General features: G+C 47.1%; 1 protein-coding gene across 1 annotated transcript in view; it reads right to left on the reverse strand.

Annotated features, from left to right (window-relative positions):
• LOC309528626 (uncharacterized protein) overlaps positions 1 to 12,127 on the reverse strand; it is a 62,604-nt gene extending 50,477 nt beyond the window's left edge. The window contains exons 1-5 of the mRNA XM_082216220.1: positions 10,918 to 12,127; positions 6,565 to 6,669; positions 3,145 to 3,306; positions 1,555 to 1,686; positions 439 to 627 (exon numbers count right to left, since the gene is read on the reverse strand). Coding sequence (XP_082072346.1) covers positions 439 to 627; positions 1,555 to 1,686; positions 3,145 to 3,306; positions 6,565 to 6,669; positions 10,918 to 11,331 — 1,002 coding nt within the window. The 5' untranslated portion in view covers positions 11,332 to 12,127. The remainder of the gene's footprint in view (positions 1 to 438; positions 628 to 1,554; positions 1,687 to 3,144; positions 3,307 to 6,564; positions 6,670 to 10,917) is intronic.
• Between the last annotated feature and the right edge of the window lie 1,225 nt (positions 12,128 to 13,352).

Genomic DNA, 13,352 nt, shown 5'->3' on the forward strand with positions numbered 1-13,352 from the left:
GGAAATTGCTATTAGATGGCCAGTGCAGTCAGCAGACAGAGGAGAAAGAAAACTATCGATGCCATGGGGAAATGACTACCTTAGCTCCCCATCTGCCATAACCAACTACTGTCTAAATCTTTCTGACCTTTGCTCCAAAATCTTGGAAGATTTTTTGAATGCTTTCTTTTTAAGATGTAATCTATTGAGTCAATTCCATAGGTGGATTTCAGAAAAATCTGACCAGCTGGGGAGATCCTTCCATATATGTGTCCAGAATCTGTAGGCAAAACATAAATTCCTCTTCCCTTTGGCTATGCATAGCTCTTCCCTAGCTCTCATTATTATTCACCCATTCATTACATTTCTATCCCAAGGGAAATCAGGGCAGCATACATATATATTTATACGTGCTGCAGAAACAGGGGAACTGAGGGTTGGCCCTGCTTTGGCACATACCTTCTGCCTGATCCAAGCTTCTAGTTGCTCAGCTTTCTGGTTGAACTCTTGTAAGTTTCTGAGTCCGCTCACTGCTTTGCTCTGATTTGCTGCCATCTGCTTCAGCAGTTGCCACTGTTCGCACAGGGTTTGTAGTCGCCTCGCTATCTCGGCACTGGAGTTGGACTGGACAGTAAGCTGGTCACCCATCTATGGATGGGAAAGAACATAAGAGAACGTGAAGAGCCCTGCTGGATCAGGATGATGCCCAACATCCTGTTCAAACAGTCGCCTGTGAGAAGCCTGCAAGCATAACCTGAGCATATCAGCACTTTCCTCACTTGTGATTCACAGCAAATGTTATTCAGAGATATACTGGCACTGACCATGGAGATAGAACCCAGCCATTGTGGCTAGTAGCGACTGATAGTCTTATCCATGGGTAGACAAACTAAGGCCCGGGGGGCCAGATCCGGCCCAATCGCCTTCTGAATCCGGCCTGCAGACGGTCTGCAATCAGAGTGTTTTTACAGGAGTAGAATGTGTGTTTTTATTTAAAATGCATCTCTGGGTTATTTGTGGGGCATAGGAATTTGTTCATATTTTTTTCAAAATATAGTCTGGCCCCTCACAAGGTCTGAGGGACAGTGGACTGGCCCCCTGCTGAAAAGTTTGCTGACCCCTGGTCTTATCCTCCACAAATTTGTCTAATCTTCTTTTAAAGCCATCCAAGTTGGTGGCCATCACTGCCTCCTGTGTTTCCCCCCTAGCTCTGATAATAACCATCTTGAAGTGATGCAATCAAAACTGTGCACACTGTTGCAAATGTGCTCTCTCGGCATAGATATAAGTGTTATGACACTGATGGTTTTGTTTTCAGTCCCTCTCCTAACGATCCCTAACATGGAATCTGCATTCCATGGAGAGGCAGGACTTAAAAGTCATCCAGTCTTTCCAGAGCACTGATTTCAAAGAAACTCTAGAAATCAAGAGTGCAGAAACAGGAGGAAACACAGATGCTGAACTACAGGAGAGGGAGCAAGGGTGAACAGGATTCAGGTCTCTATTCAGAGCCGTGCTGCAACCTAAAGAACTCAAAGCAGGGGGGAGAGGGGGCTTCCAGAGACCTTGTTGTACCTGGTTCAGTTTGATCATGGTATTCTCGAAGTCTTTCATGTCTCTTTGTAACGTCTGAGCTGCCCGCTCCCATTCCTGAATACTGCAACCATCCTTCAGGTCTCGGAGTTTCGCTTGCACCCATTTCTCAGCCTGAAACATGAAGACAAATGCCAAGATGGGAACTGGACAAGCAGCTGGGGAAAGCACTCTTTCTACTTCCATTAGGAAGTTCAAAAGTCTGATTTTGTATGGGAGAAAGGAGAGACTCTGGGCAAAATGGAGAAGATGCCTGTTCTGGCATGACATTAAAGAAAACCCAGTACAGGATTATTCCATGTAACTCCCCATTGCTACAGCATGTAATCCTGTGGAATTGCAATGTTTTTAATCATTTGTTTGTTTGTTTTAACCAAAGCTTGGGTTAGATGGTGAAGGTCTCTCTTCAATGCACAGGAGAGCTGCTGCCGGCATGAGAAGACCATATTGGGCTAGATGGGCAAACAGTCTGACCGGGTAAAAGGTGACTTCCTTCCAATATTCCCCTACAGCAGCATCCAGATGTTGTGAACAGATGGCTGCTCTGGCTGGGACTCATGAGAGTTGTGGTCCAGAAGATCTGGAGGATGTCAGGTTGGCAAAGGCTGCCCTGGAGTTAACCTCACCACAGATCTACCCCGGAAGTTTCAGAAGTCAATCCATAGAATAGAAAAATGCTAAGTAGATGCTTCAAGCAGTGAGTGACAGAGTGGCACAAGTGTGAATTAGTTTATCTTAATTATGTAGTTACCCATACTACACTGCTCTTCAGTTACAAAGCTCATAGTCATGTCTACAAGCACTGAGACATGTTCCAGCTATGTGCTTGGGATTAGCAAGAGCTGGAAAACAGGGGAGCAAAGAAGCTGCTATGTGCAGTGCAAGAGCTCAGCCTGGGTTTGGTCTGAGCTGCTCCGATTGAAGAGCCAGGCATGAATTAGCAGCTTTACAAGAGCAGGTCGAATGCAATTGGTCCCTTGTGTCACCTGGCCAATGCTAAACTCCTGAGTGCCATATGGGAACAGGCTTCCTGTTTCTACAACCATGGCAACCAGCCATGGTGCTGCAGAAAGTAAAGTGGCTGAGTCCCACTGCTAAGAGTTCCTGGTTCAAGACACCTGGCAGGGAGAGGGATGACAGCCACCTTTCTCACAGGGCTGCTGTGAAGTCACATGACAAAAGCTACATACCCAAACATTCTGATATAAAAATAATACACTTTTATTATCACCTAGATGTCACTACTGCTATTCTGTGCCCCCTTCACCTCAAAGAGATGGGAAAGAAATCACATATCTGTGGATTGACCCTCCTCTCCTCTGGTCCTCCATCCTAAAGACAAGCTGCCAAGGATGACCTCATGCCATAACAACAGCCTCCCTCTAGCCAAGGGACCTTGTCTCCTTCCGTCTGCACGTTCCTCTCACTTTAACAGAGGAAAGACCTTTGGCAAGGAAAAGGCTGCCTTCCCTTCCTTTCTACTGTAGTATGGGAAAGAAGAGAAGAACATGTTCCTGCTCTACCGAGAGACTGAAGGGGATTTGTTCCTCTGCCAATCCCATTTTCTTTTACCTGCATCATGTCACAGTTGAACTGAGCTATGTGAGGGCTCCATTTGGAAAGGTCGGCCAGCCCTGGGCTGCTCTGGAGGCAAGGCTTCAGCCCTGCTACTTTGCCTGCCTGTATGTTCTTGACATTCTCCTTCCAGGGACCTGCAACAGCACAGCTTGACATCTAGGAGAGAGAAACAGAGGGAAAGAAAAAGTTTGTTTAGATTTGGTCCACGTCTGATAAAGGGGAAGCAGCAATGCCCTAACTGAGCTTCAGGGGGGTTTGGAACTGACGGCCTTCTGAAGTAAGTTGATCAACAAGATAGAGTCTTAGGCTATGTACGCACTGTACCTTTAAAGCTTGCTTCCACTGAAATCCTTCAGTGTTTTTGTATTATCTGTTCACTGCAAGAATCTTGTATGCAGTGAGTAAATGGTTCATCTTTCTCAGCACATATGGACAAGGCTGGTGGTATAGTTGAAGACAAAACTCTCTACAAGTTCTTTCCTGGCACTGCTACTCGAGATCCACTAAGGTGCCAGGGATCAAGCCTAAGGCATCATCTAAGCAAAACATAGAAGAGGAAAGGCCCTATCTTTAACTTCATCTCATCCTGCCTCTCTCAGGTTCGGCAGAAGTAAACCTATTTCTGCAAAACTCCCAGCCCTCAGGTAAAAGAGCTCCTGAACAAACAGGGAGACTTTTTGTCTGCCTGCCTTACGAATGAGCTCAGACCCTGCTCCTCAAAAGCAGTCTAGAGAGATACTTATTTTAAGTAACTCATCAAGTGGGAGAAAGTCTGGATTTCTTCCAGGCTTTGTTCTTGTGGTCAGAAATGATGCAATGTTCTGTCACCACTCCAAGACCGCTAAGGTCAGCCAACTGCAGAAATGGCTTTCCTCCAAGCTCAGCCCAAGGTCCAGCTGCAAACTACCATGGAGGGCTAAATTTGTAAACAGTATCTCAAATCCCACTGCAGGAAGAGAGGTCAGTACTGGCTGCTCTTAAATGGTAGAGCATGGAAAGAGAAGCTTAACACTACTGAACTCAGAACACTGACAGAACACATACCAGAGCACTTATGAAAGATACGATTTGAGACCTTCAAGCAGAGAAGGTGTAAGTCAGGAGGGAAATAGTTCATGATGCATGAAGAGCACGACTCAGAAATATAACAATTTTAAAATTAAAGCTTGGGCGCATATTCCCAACAAAGTTCATGCTAAGGGTAGGTCTACACTGCAAACACAAGCTGGTTTCAATCCAGTTTAATGATCAGTTTCACCCCTCTCAATGATTCCTGGAGATGAGTTTCTTGTAAGGTAAAAGGTAAAGGGACCCCTGACCATTAGGTCCAGTCGAGACCGACTCTGGGGTTGCGGCACTCATCTCGCTTTATTGGCCAAGGGAGCCGGCATACAGCTTCCGGGTCATGTGGCGAACCAGAGCAGCACATGGAAACACCGTTTACCTTCCCGCCGGGGCGGCACCTATTTATCTACTTGCACTTTGACTTGCTTTTGAACTGCTACGTGGGCAGGAGCAGGGACCGAGCAACAGGAGCTCACCCCATCACGGGGATTCAAACTGCTGACCTTCTGATCGGCAAATCCTAGGCTCGGTGGTTTAACCCACAGCGCCACCTGCATCCCTAAGTTTTCCGTAAGTGTATGTAAACTAGGTGGTAGGGGGAGAGACAGAAGCTGCTGCATTATTCTGAGTCAGACCATTGGTCCACCTTAGTTCATCACTATCTACACTGACTGGCAGCAGTTCTTCAGGGGTTCAGACAGGGGTTCACTGACTCTAGAGCAAAAGATGTCTAGCAAAGAATTCTCATCGCCCCATAGAGGGCCCCCAACACTGTCGAACCAGTTGTAGTGTAGGGGCATCCAAAAAGGAGACCTGAATGAAAGCCAAGAGGTTTGGCATGGGAATGTCTCAGAATACAAATATGGAATGAAAACAGAAGAGACTGAACAGAAACAGGACAGCAAGTGGCATAGGGTTGTCAGTAAGGACACACATATCTGCAATGGAAAAGTAGCTCCCTATCAAGATTGGGGGCAGCACAACAGCTTCATAAATTGATCACGGCTAGACACATTATAGAAAACAAGAATAATTCTTATTCTTATTCTTATTCAAGAAGGGGGAGGGGGAGCCACTATTAAAGGGACTGGACTTTACAGCATAGATGACTGAGTCCTTGATAATCTATAGTTGTTTATAGCCTAAGCTATCACCCTTCTAATGATGTCCTGTTCAGTTTTTGCATGATAAGCTTGTGGACATGCCCCAGGCATAACCTAATTTCCTCCCATGACATTTTCCCCATAACTTTTTTTCATTTGCATTTCTGTCTGGCAGGATATAGCGAGGGAAGCTGGAAATGAACAAGGAAGACACTTTGCACAAGGACACAAAAAAGAGACTGTGGTGGGGCACAGCCTTTGAAAGATTGGAGGCAGGCACAATACCCTGACATTTCCCATTAGCTTGTGCCTTCAGACAAAATGGCATGCCATGTTCTCATGGCATGAGTGGTGGCCCTTCAAAGGACGCATTAGAAAGTGATGAACTGGTAATGGTCCTTTACGCTGGATGCCAATTAGCTGAAAGAAAATGCAAACTGGTACCAGGGTCTCCCAGATTACATGTTTATATACTGCACTGAAAGAACACACATCTGTACATGGAAGAGCTATGAGAGCTCCCCCTTCAGACAAGACCCCATAAACCTGGAAAGGTGTCGTGCGAATCACGAAAGCTACAATGCTAAGCAGGCACATTGGTGATTAACTTCTACTGAACTTGGCAATATTTCAGAGCAAATGTTCTCAGGACTGCACTGAAAGATATCTTCTGTTGCTACGTCTACATCCCATATATGAATCACTTGTGCAGCTTCTCATGGAATGTGCTCTTCCTTGGTTCAGGTAGCTTTTTGTACATGCTTTAACAGAGTCAGAATGTACAGCCGCAACACAGGCAGCCCTTAGAACAGGATGGGAAAACTGAACTCTCTTAGACTACAACTCCCATCATCCCTGGCCACTGACCCGGCTGGCTGGAACTGATGGGAGTGAGAGTCCAATGGCATCTGGAGAGCCGCAGGCTCTCCATCCAAACCTCAGAATGTGTACACCTCCACTTATATAGGTAGATAATATACAAAGAAACTGTGGAGAGACAATTAATTTGTAAAGGCTTTTTGCATCCTTGAGATTTCAATGATCTATCGAGGAACGCAAGGAATTCTCATGGGCTCATTCCTTCCTCTTCATTTGACTGCACTGCTCTACAAGGACAAAAATGAAAGCATGCAGTCCATATTCTATAATTGAGTTTGCCTTTATTTCCATTTGAAAGAACTCAAAACAGTCACCAAGGCTCACAAACAAAGGGCTTATATATTAGAGGGGGTATAAAGGCACATACCATGTGAAGAGGAGCAACTCTGCCCAATGAAGAATGACCACTAGCCTGGGGCCTCCTAGAGTCTTGCTTTTCTTCTTCTATTTCCACCTCTTTTCTGAGAAAGACCTAAAAAGTGGGGGGAAACAGATAATGGATGAGGAGAGTGCAACCTCATCCAGTTCTGAAGAATATTAGAGAATACTTGAACTGGACAACTAATGATTCAACGGCAGAGCGAAGAAGAAAGGAAACTTCTCAGGGGCAGACTTCATCACATTTGCCCAACTGCAGCATAAAGCAAGGTCTCATCCAAATTATGTTCTTAGGTGAGCATCACACACCCTTGCTAGCTGGTCAACCACAATTTCAACAAAGCCTATCTGCCAGCTGCTACTGTGTCACAAATCTGCAGGCAGCCACTCCATGAGAATAAGGAGCAAAGGCTCATCACTTTGCAACCCTCTTCAATCCTTTATTATATTTGGAAATACTGCCTAGTTCCACTCTCACTCTTGGAAGAACAGAGCAATGGAAGTAATACTTATTCCTATTTTACATCTGAGGTACAGAAGCTAATACGTTACTTTCCAAAGCAACCCAGCAAGTACGTGACTAAAGTTAATATCCAAAGCCACCTCAAAAAGCATAACATTCATTTGCTATCAAGAAGGAAAGGAAGGCATTACATTTCAGGTGTTATCTGAAGAGGCAGAAACCCTGAAGTCTAACAAAACTATACTTTCTCAGGATTCAGATCTTTATAAACACTCAGCGCTACCTATGCCAGACATTTATCCACAAAGCCTGAAATATCAAATTAAGTAATTTGAAGAAACGTTCTTCACCTATACCCAAAGACTTAGCATATGGGGTGGGGGGAGGTGAGGGGGGAGGGAAGCAGGAATGAACAAATCTGGCACAGAACAGTGACAAATGTCAAATGTAACCAGGAAGGATATGGACTGTAGTGACACAGAACATTTTGTTCTCTGTATTTGTCTTCCATTAGCAGTAAAGGAAGGTACCTCTACTGTACACATTGGGCTATAAGCAATTCACACAAGTGAACAACCAATGTTATTAGAAGCAAAGGTGACATGGTGCTAGACAAAGTACCATAGGTTTCTGTGGGGGAACAGTAAATCAGCTCCCAAACACCCAACCCAAAGCTATGTAATCTATGTAAGCTATGTAAGGAGAGCAGGTGGTTTGCTACTGTGGTGGTGGCTTCTGAACCCTAAACTGGGTATATTAGAATACAGTGGTACCTCGGGTTACATACGCTTCAGGTTACATACGCTTCAGGTTACAGATTCCACTAACCCAGAAATAGTACCTCGGGTTAAGAACTTCGCTTCAGGATGAGAACAGAAATCGTGCTCCAGCGGCGCGGCAGCAGCAAGAGGCCCCATTAGCTAAAGTGGTGCTTCAGGTTAAGAACGGACCTCCGGAACGAATTAAGTACTTAACCCGAGGTACCACTGTATTGACAAGCTATGGTCTGGGTATAAGAACAAAAAATAGAGGTTAAGCTTGCACTTAAGTGCACTCAAGCATGACTACATTTTAAGTACATATTAGAAGTTTATGTTGGCTTTTGGTACTGTTTATTTCCATCTTATATGAGCATTCAATATCTTGCACTTTTCTAAATAAGGTTGTTGGTTGTTTAATTATTGTCGGGCTTACAACAGCCGACATCTAAGCACATTTACTTGGAAGAAAGACCCTCTGGACTTACTTTCAACTTTTGTGAACTGCACTGCAGCCCAAGTGTCATTTATGTGCAGAGGGGTCTGGTTAGGGCAAGTTAAGTAGCTTTGAATGCCTCATTTCCAACGGGGCTCCAAAATCTCTTGAGATTTCTGGTGGATCATGCAAGTTTGGGGCTCAGTTTTGCAAGCAAAGAAATGATAGCCCAAGACAAGCTTCTTGCTGCTCAGAAGATCTTCAGTTAGCAGGAGGTGGGGGTGTTTTATAAATGTATGAATCACCATATCACAATTTCTTTGAAGTATGTACACTCCCTCTGTTCATTACTGGAGTGTACATCTGAGATCTGGCGTGGGTGGGTGTGTGGGTAAGAAAACCATTAGCCAGGCCACTGAAGCCAGGCTACTCCTCTCCAAAATACATACGAACAAGAATATTCCACGATGGATTTTGCAATACATTTTGTTACCCAGATAAGACTTAAAGGGGCTTGAACTATCAAAGCATCCAAGAGATGAGGAGCTCAAACAAACAAATTAGACTTCCCAGCCTGGACAACTATCCTATCGGTGCATTAGGTGATGCTTTGCTCCTATCCTGTTTATGGAATGGTTGTTACTGTGTTTGGCACAGTGCCCTGTGGTCTGAGATGTTCACGGTTAAACCTGCCCACATATTCCCCACCACAACCCACTTGGCCCTTCTCCAGCCAGAGCTCAGTAATGGGAGATAAGCTTGCAGGTGACATAAGTGCTTTATTTACATACGAAGCTCCCTCAATCCATCAGCTGCAGGAAAACAAGGCTGTCAGCACAAAGATGATCTCATCCTTCCTGCAGAGCTGCTCTGCTTGGATTGCGGAGGCAGGACTCCCTCCCTCCCCTGCCATATCATCCCATCCAACAAGCAGCAGCCGGGAGCACATGTGAAAACAAGAAACGAGTTAGTCTTTCTGTTGATTTGGAAAGTAGAGGTTGTGACTGGCTGGAACCTTCGCTGGCTGGTGTGACTACACAAATGAGGGCAAATGTATGTCTATCCAAAGGAAGAACTAGCCTGGGTCCTACGAGGCTCGATGCCAGGGAAACACAGAAGGCCTTATAGACAGACTCTTGGCTGAGATGTCAAGGTCAATTTGGAGGACGCTTTCCCTGGGGCCTATGAGATAGCACAATGAGGTAATGCCTTTACCAGACACTACAGAGAACCTGACAAAATCTTGACTTCACTCAAAACCGAAATAAGCAGGGTGTCCTCAGTTTATCCCATTGGGGCATGTTTCATAATTTCACAAAGCTGATGTGTCATGAGGATAGAGTTAGTCTCAGTGTTACTTTCTTCTTCTCTGAGTGTATAAAAGTTCTGCAGAGAAGTGGCTAGAAAACCGTTGCAAGTAATGCACCTTTGTAATGGGGAAATGGATCTTATGTGATCCAGAGACATCCACTTTTAAAATGGTGCTTCTATAAAGTTTGCCTAACAACGCATCTCTTCAGGGATTTGCCAGCACTTCCATGCATAGACTTTACAAACACAGACAGAACAATCAGCCCTCAGATCTGCTCAAAACAAGCCTAGTACTAGCATAGCAGGAATAAAGGGCATTGCTAGGGTTGTGTGTATACAAAAAACAACAACACAAGTCTGAGCAAGAAATGAAAGCAACTCTAGGTATGGTTTTTAAGCACTGGCAAATACTATGTAGAGAGACTCTGGATTACAAAAGTAGAAGGCTGCACCAGAATTCAGGCTGCCTTTTCTTTCAAGCCCAGGAACCACTGCTGCAAAGAAATATGAAGTCTTTTAACTGAGTACCTCTGAGCCTTTACCAGCATCACTCTGCTCACTACCCCTATAAAAACCTGCCCATCATTGACATGCCTGTGGGCGAAGCATGATGGAAAAAGGAAACTTAGAGGCTTACTAAAGATATGGGAAGCCTTTCCTGGGCTTGCCGTACCATGCTCTGCTCGTTGGTTTCTCACTACATCATCCACAGGCCATCCAAAAAGGCAGATGAATCCAACAGATAAGAGATGGAATAGAAATGATATAATAGAAGGCAAGGCAGAACTAGAAATCCCTGGGCTCTGTTCCAAGTTTTGGGAAGGGTTGTATGGAAAAGCCATTGTAATCAAAATAAGGATTAAACTATCCAGGATCTACAGCTATCTCTGACAAGCAAGGCTGGTGCTGCTTCTATCGATCCATCTGCATAAAACTACCATCAGACACTGCAAAATATGATAATGAAGGAAACTTCAGTGGTGATTCAAGGGAGGCAGGTGCTTTGTTTCATCTTATCCCTACAGAAAAAAAGATGACATCATCATCTTCTTTGAGATTCTGAACTGTCCCTTGTTCAGAATTATTTTCTACCATGATATGAGGGTTATTCTGCTTCCTTAGTTTCAGGCAATCAAAGCTCTCAAGATCATCTTCCTCAACAGATAAAAAGGGGGAAACTTAAGCTATGAAAAACCCTTGAGATGCATACTGACCCACACATAACCACCCCTTCTCAGAGGATCCTGAAACCAAGGGAGAGGTCAGGCCTGATGGGACTCTATATCACTATAGAGTGGAGGAATGCACTCTAGTGTAACAAAACAAAACAAAACAAAACAAAACAAGACAGGGGAGGAATATAAAAGACCTTACCTTAAACTGTGCTTTCCCTGTTCTGCAGTTGTTGTTGTTGCAGTTCCTCTCGCAACGGGTATGAGTGGATGTTTCCTCCCCTGGATTAGGTTCTCCGTGCCAGTTGGACAAGGTGATTTTCTTGATGGAGCGGGACAGGGAGTTGCGGTTGATGCGATCTTCATTGGTGGCCACCTCCTCAACGGGGCTGGTGCTGTCAAACCTACCCTCTGAGGACACGGGAGAAGCCTGAGCCAGATACAGAGACACACGCTCATTGAGGTTTTGGTGCAGGGCATGATTATCCAGAGCAGCTATGTCAGGACAGCTGTCTCCTGGAAAGTCCAGGGAGCACTTGGGTAGGGAAAGCTTGGTGGTAATAGTGAACGGCTGGACCTTCCTTGCTCTGCTGCCAGACATTTCTCCCCCTCGCATTGGCCACACAGGGACAGGGGAAAGGGAAGGGGAGAGTGGGCCACCAGTCCTGAACTCTAACAAGAGACTATAAAACACATAGCAAAGTCACAAGAGATTCTTCTCCAGCCTCTTCCAAATTCTGCAGATGCAGAATTTGCCCCTCAGTCCTCCTGGGAACTCTCTCAGAAGTTATGCTTGCTCGGAAATGTCTGACGGAAGGGGACTTCCAGTCTTCTTCGGCTTCCAGGCCTGAGAAATCACGCTGCTACCACCACGCCAGGCCTCTGGTCAGCAATGGTGGTGTTGCTTTGCTTCCCCATCCATAATTCTCCACCAGCAACCAAAAGACCATGAGTGTGGGGTTGTGGGTGGGAGCTTGGTCCTGGCTTCAAAGCGAAGAGGAGAAAAGCATTCAGCGAGGCTGGAAGCTGGAAGCGTTTTGTCTGGGGGTGGATCTTGAGAAATGAGATCAGAAATTAAATCTTCTTCCTTGGGAGGGCTGGAGTTGCTGATTGCTCCCTGATTGCTCTCCCTCTCCTTTGGCAGGCGGAGAGCAGCTCCTTCTCCACACGCACTCACCCAGAAGCTAAAAATGTCCCTTCAGATGCTGGAGAGAGAGAGAGAAATTGGCTGCCGCGCGGGGTGAAGTCGGTTTCCTCCTCGCTCTTTAGGGTGCTGCTCCACTTCGAAAGTCTCTGCATGAGTGGCGGCGGCGGCGGCGAGGACGACAGGTGGTGGCGGTGGGGCTACCTACCTGCAAAGTTGGGGGCTTCTGCTGCTGCTGCTGCGGCCGCCCCTTCTCCTTGGCGTCTCCCTGCAGAGCTCGCCTCAGGCGTCGTCCACCTTCTTGCGCAGGTTGAGGACGCAGAGGAGGCAGGTGAGGAGCGCCTCGCGGGACTGCCGGGAAGTCAGGCGGGCCCCCAGGCGCCGGAGCAGCGGCAGGAGGCGCTGGCGAGCCACCAGCAGCAGGCGAGTCAGCAGGGTGCGCAGAAGCAGGAGGGCGAGCAGCGGGGCGGGCATGCTGCGCTCCGGGCGCTCGGCGGGGATCTGCGAGGGGAGGCACAGAGACACACACCGCGGTCAGAGCAGCCGCGGCACGGAAAGGCGCGCATCCTGCTCGGCGGCCGAAAGCAAGAGGGGAAAGGAGGGAGGGAAGGAAGGAAGGAAGGAAGGGAAGGAGCGCGCCCACCCACTCACCCAGGGTTCAAGCGGGCCTGTCTCCTTTTCTCCCTTTCCCTCCTGGCCCCGTCTTCACTTCTCTCCCACTCCCGGTCCCGGTTCCAGTCCCGATATTTAGCCCAGCCCTTCAGGCAGGGAGTTCTTTAGCATGAGGTAATGCGGCTTGGGCAAAGGGGAAAAGACGGCTTCCAAAAAAACGCGCAGCCTTCCTCCCTCCTGGATGTGGAGGTCGGCCGCTTCCCGGGGGAGGTTCGGGGTGCAGTTGGGGGAAAGGAGCGCGGATTGTGGAGGGGAGAAGAGGGGCGCCTCCGGGACAAGGCAACGAAAGGGCGCACCCATCCCGTCGCGCGCCATGCGGGAAGGGACTCCGGCAGCAGCTGGAACGAACCGCGCCTCTCCGGCGCCTTTGAACGGCCGCGCGACAGAAATCCAACAGGTGAAGCTTTTCCCAGCGCGAGGCAGCCGTACTGAGGAACGTATCGCTTGCTGGATTTCTGCCCGTAGGGAGGCTGTTAAAGACAACAGGAGCCGCCTCAGCGCCTCACTCAGACGCGCACGCCGCTACACCTCGCGCTCTCTTCTTCGGGATACTTGCAAGCAGCCTGAGGGAGTTAGTTGCAAGCAACCTGCGGGCCACGGAAGAAAAGGATGGGGCAAACTTTTCCCCCTCTTTTTTTTTTTTTTGCCATCTCATGCGTATGCTTGAAGTGCATTTCCCCTTTTAAAGCGTGCGCGCACGTTCGCCTAAAGTGAAGCTGTAAAATTGCGCGGGAAGTAATGTAACCCGGCCACCAGCCTCTTGCTAGCTAGAGGATGGGGTTATAGAGGGGAACTGCGCGCGGGAAGGTTCTTTGCTTTCC

Source organism: Podarcis vaucheri (assembly GCF_965113315.1).
Source record: "Podarcis vaucheri genome assembly, chromosome: 3".
In the NCBI taxonomy this organism is placed as follows: Eukaryota; Metazoa; Chordata; class Lepidosauria; order Squamata; family Lacertidae; genus Podarcis; species Podarcis vaucheri.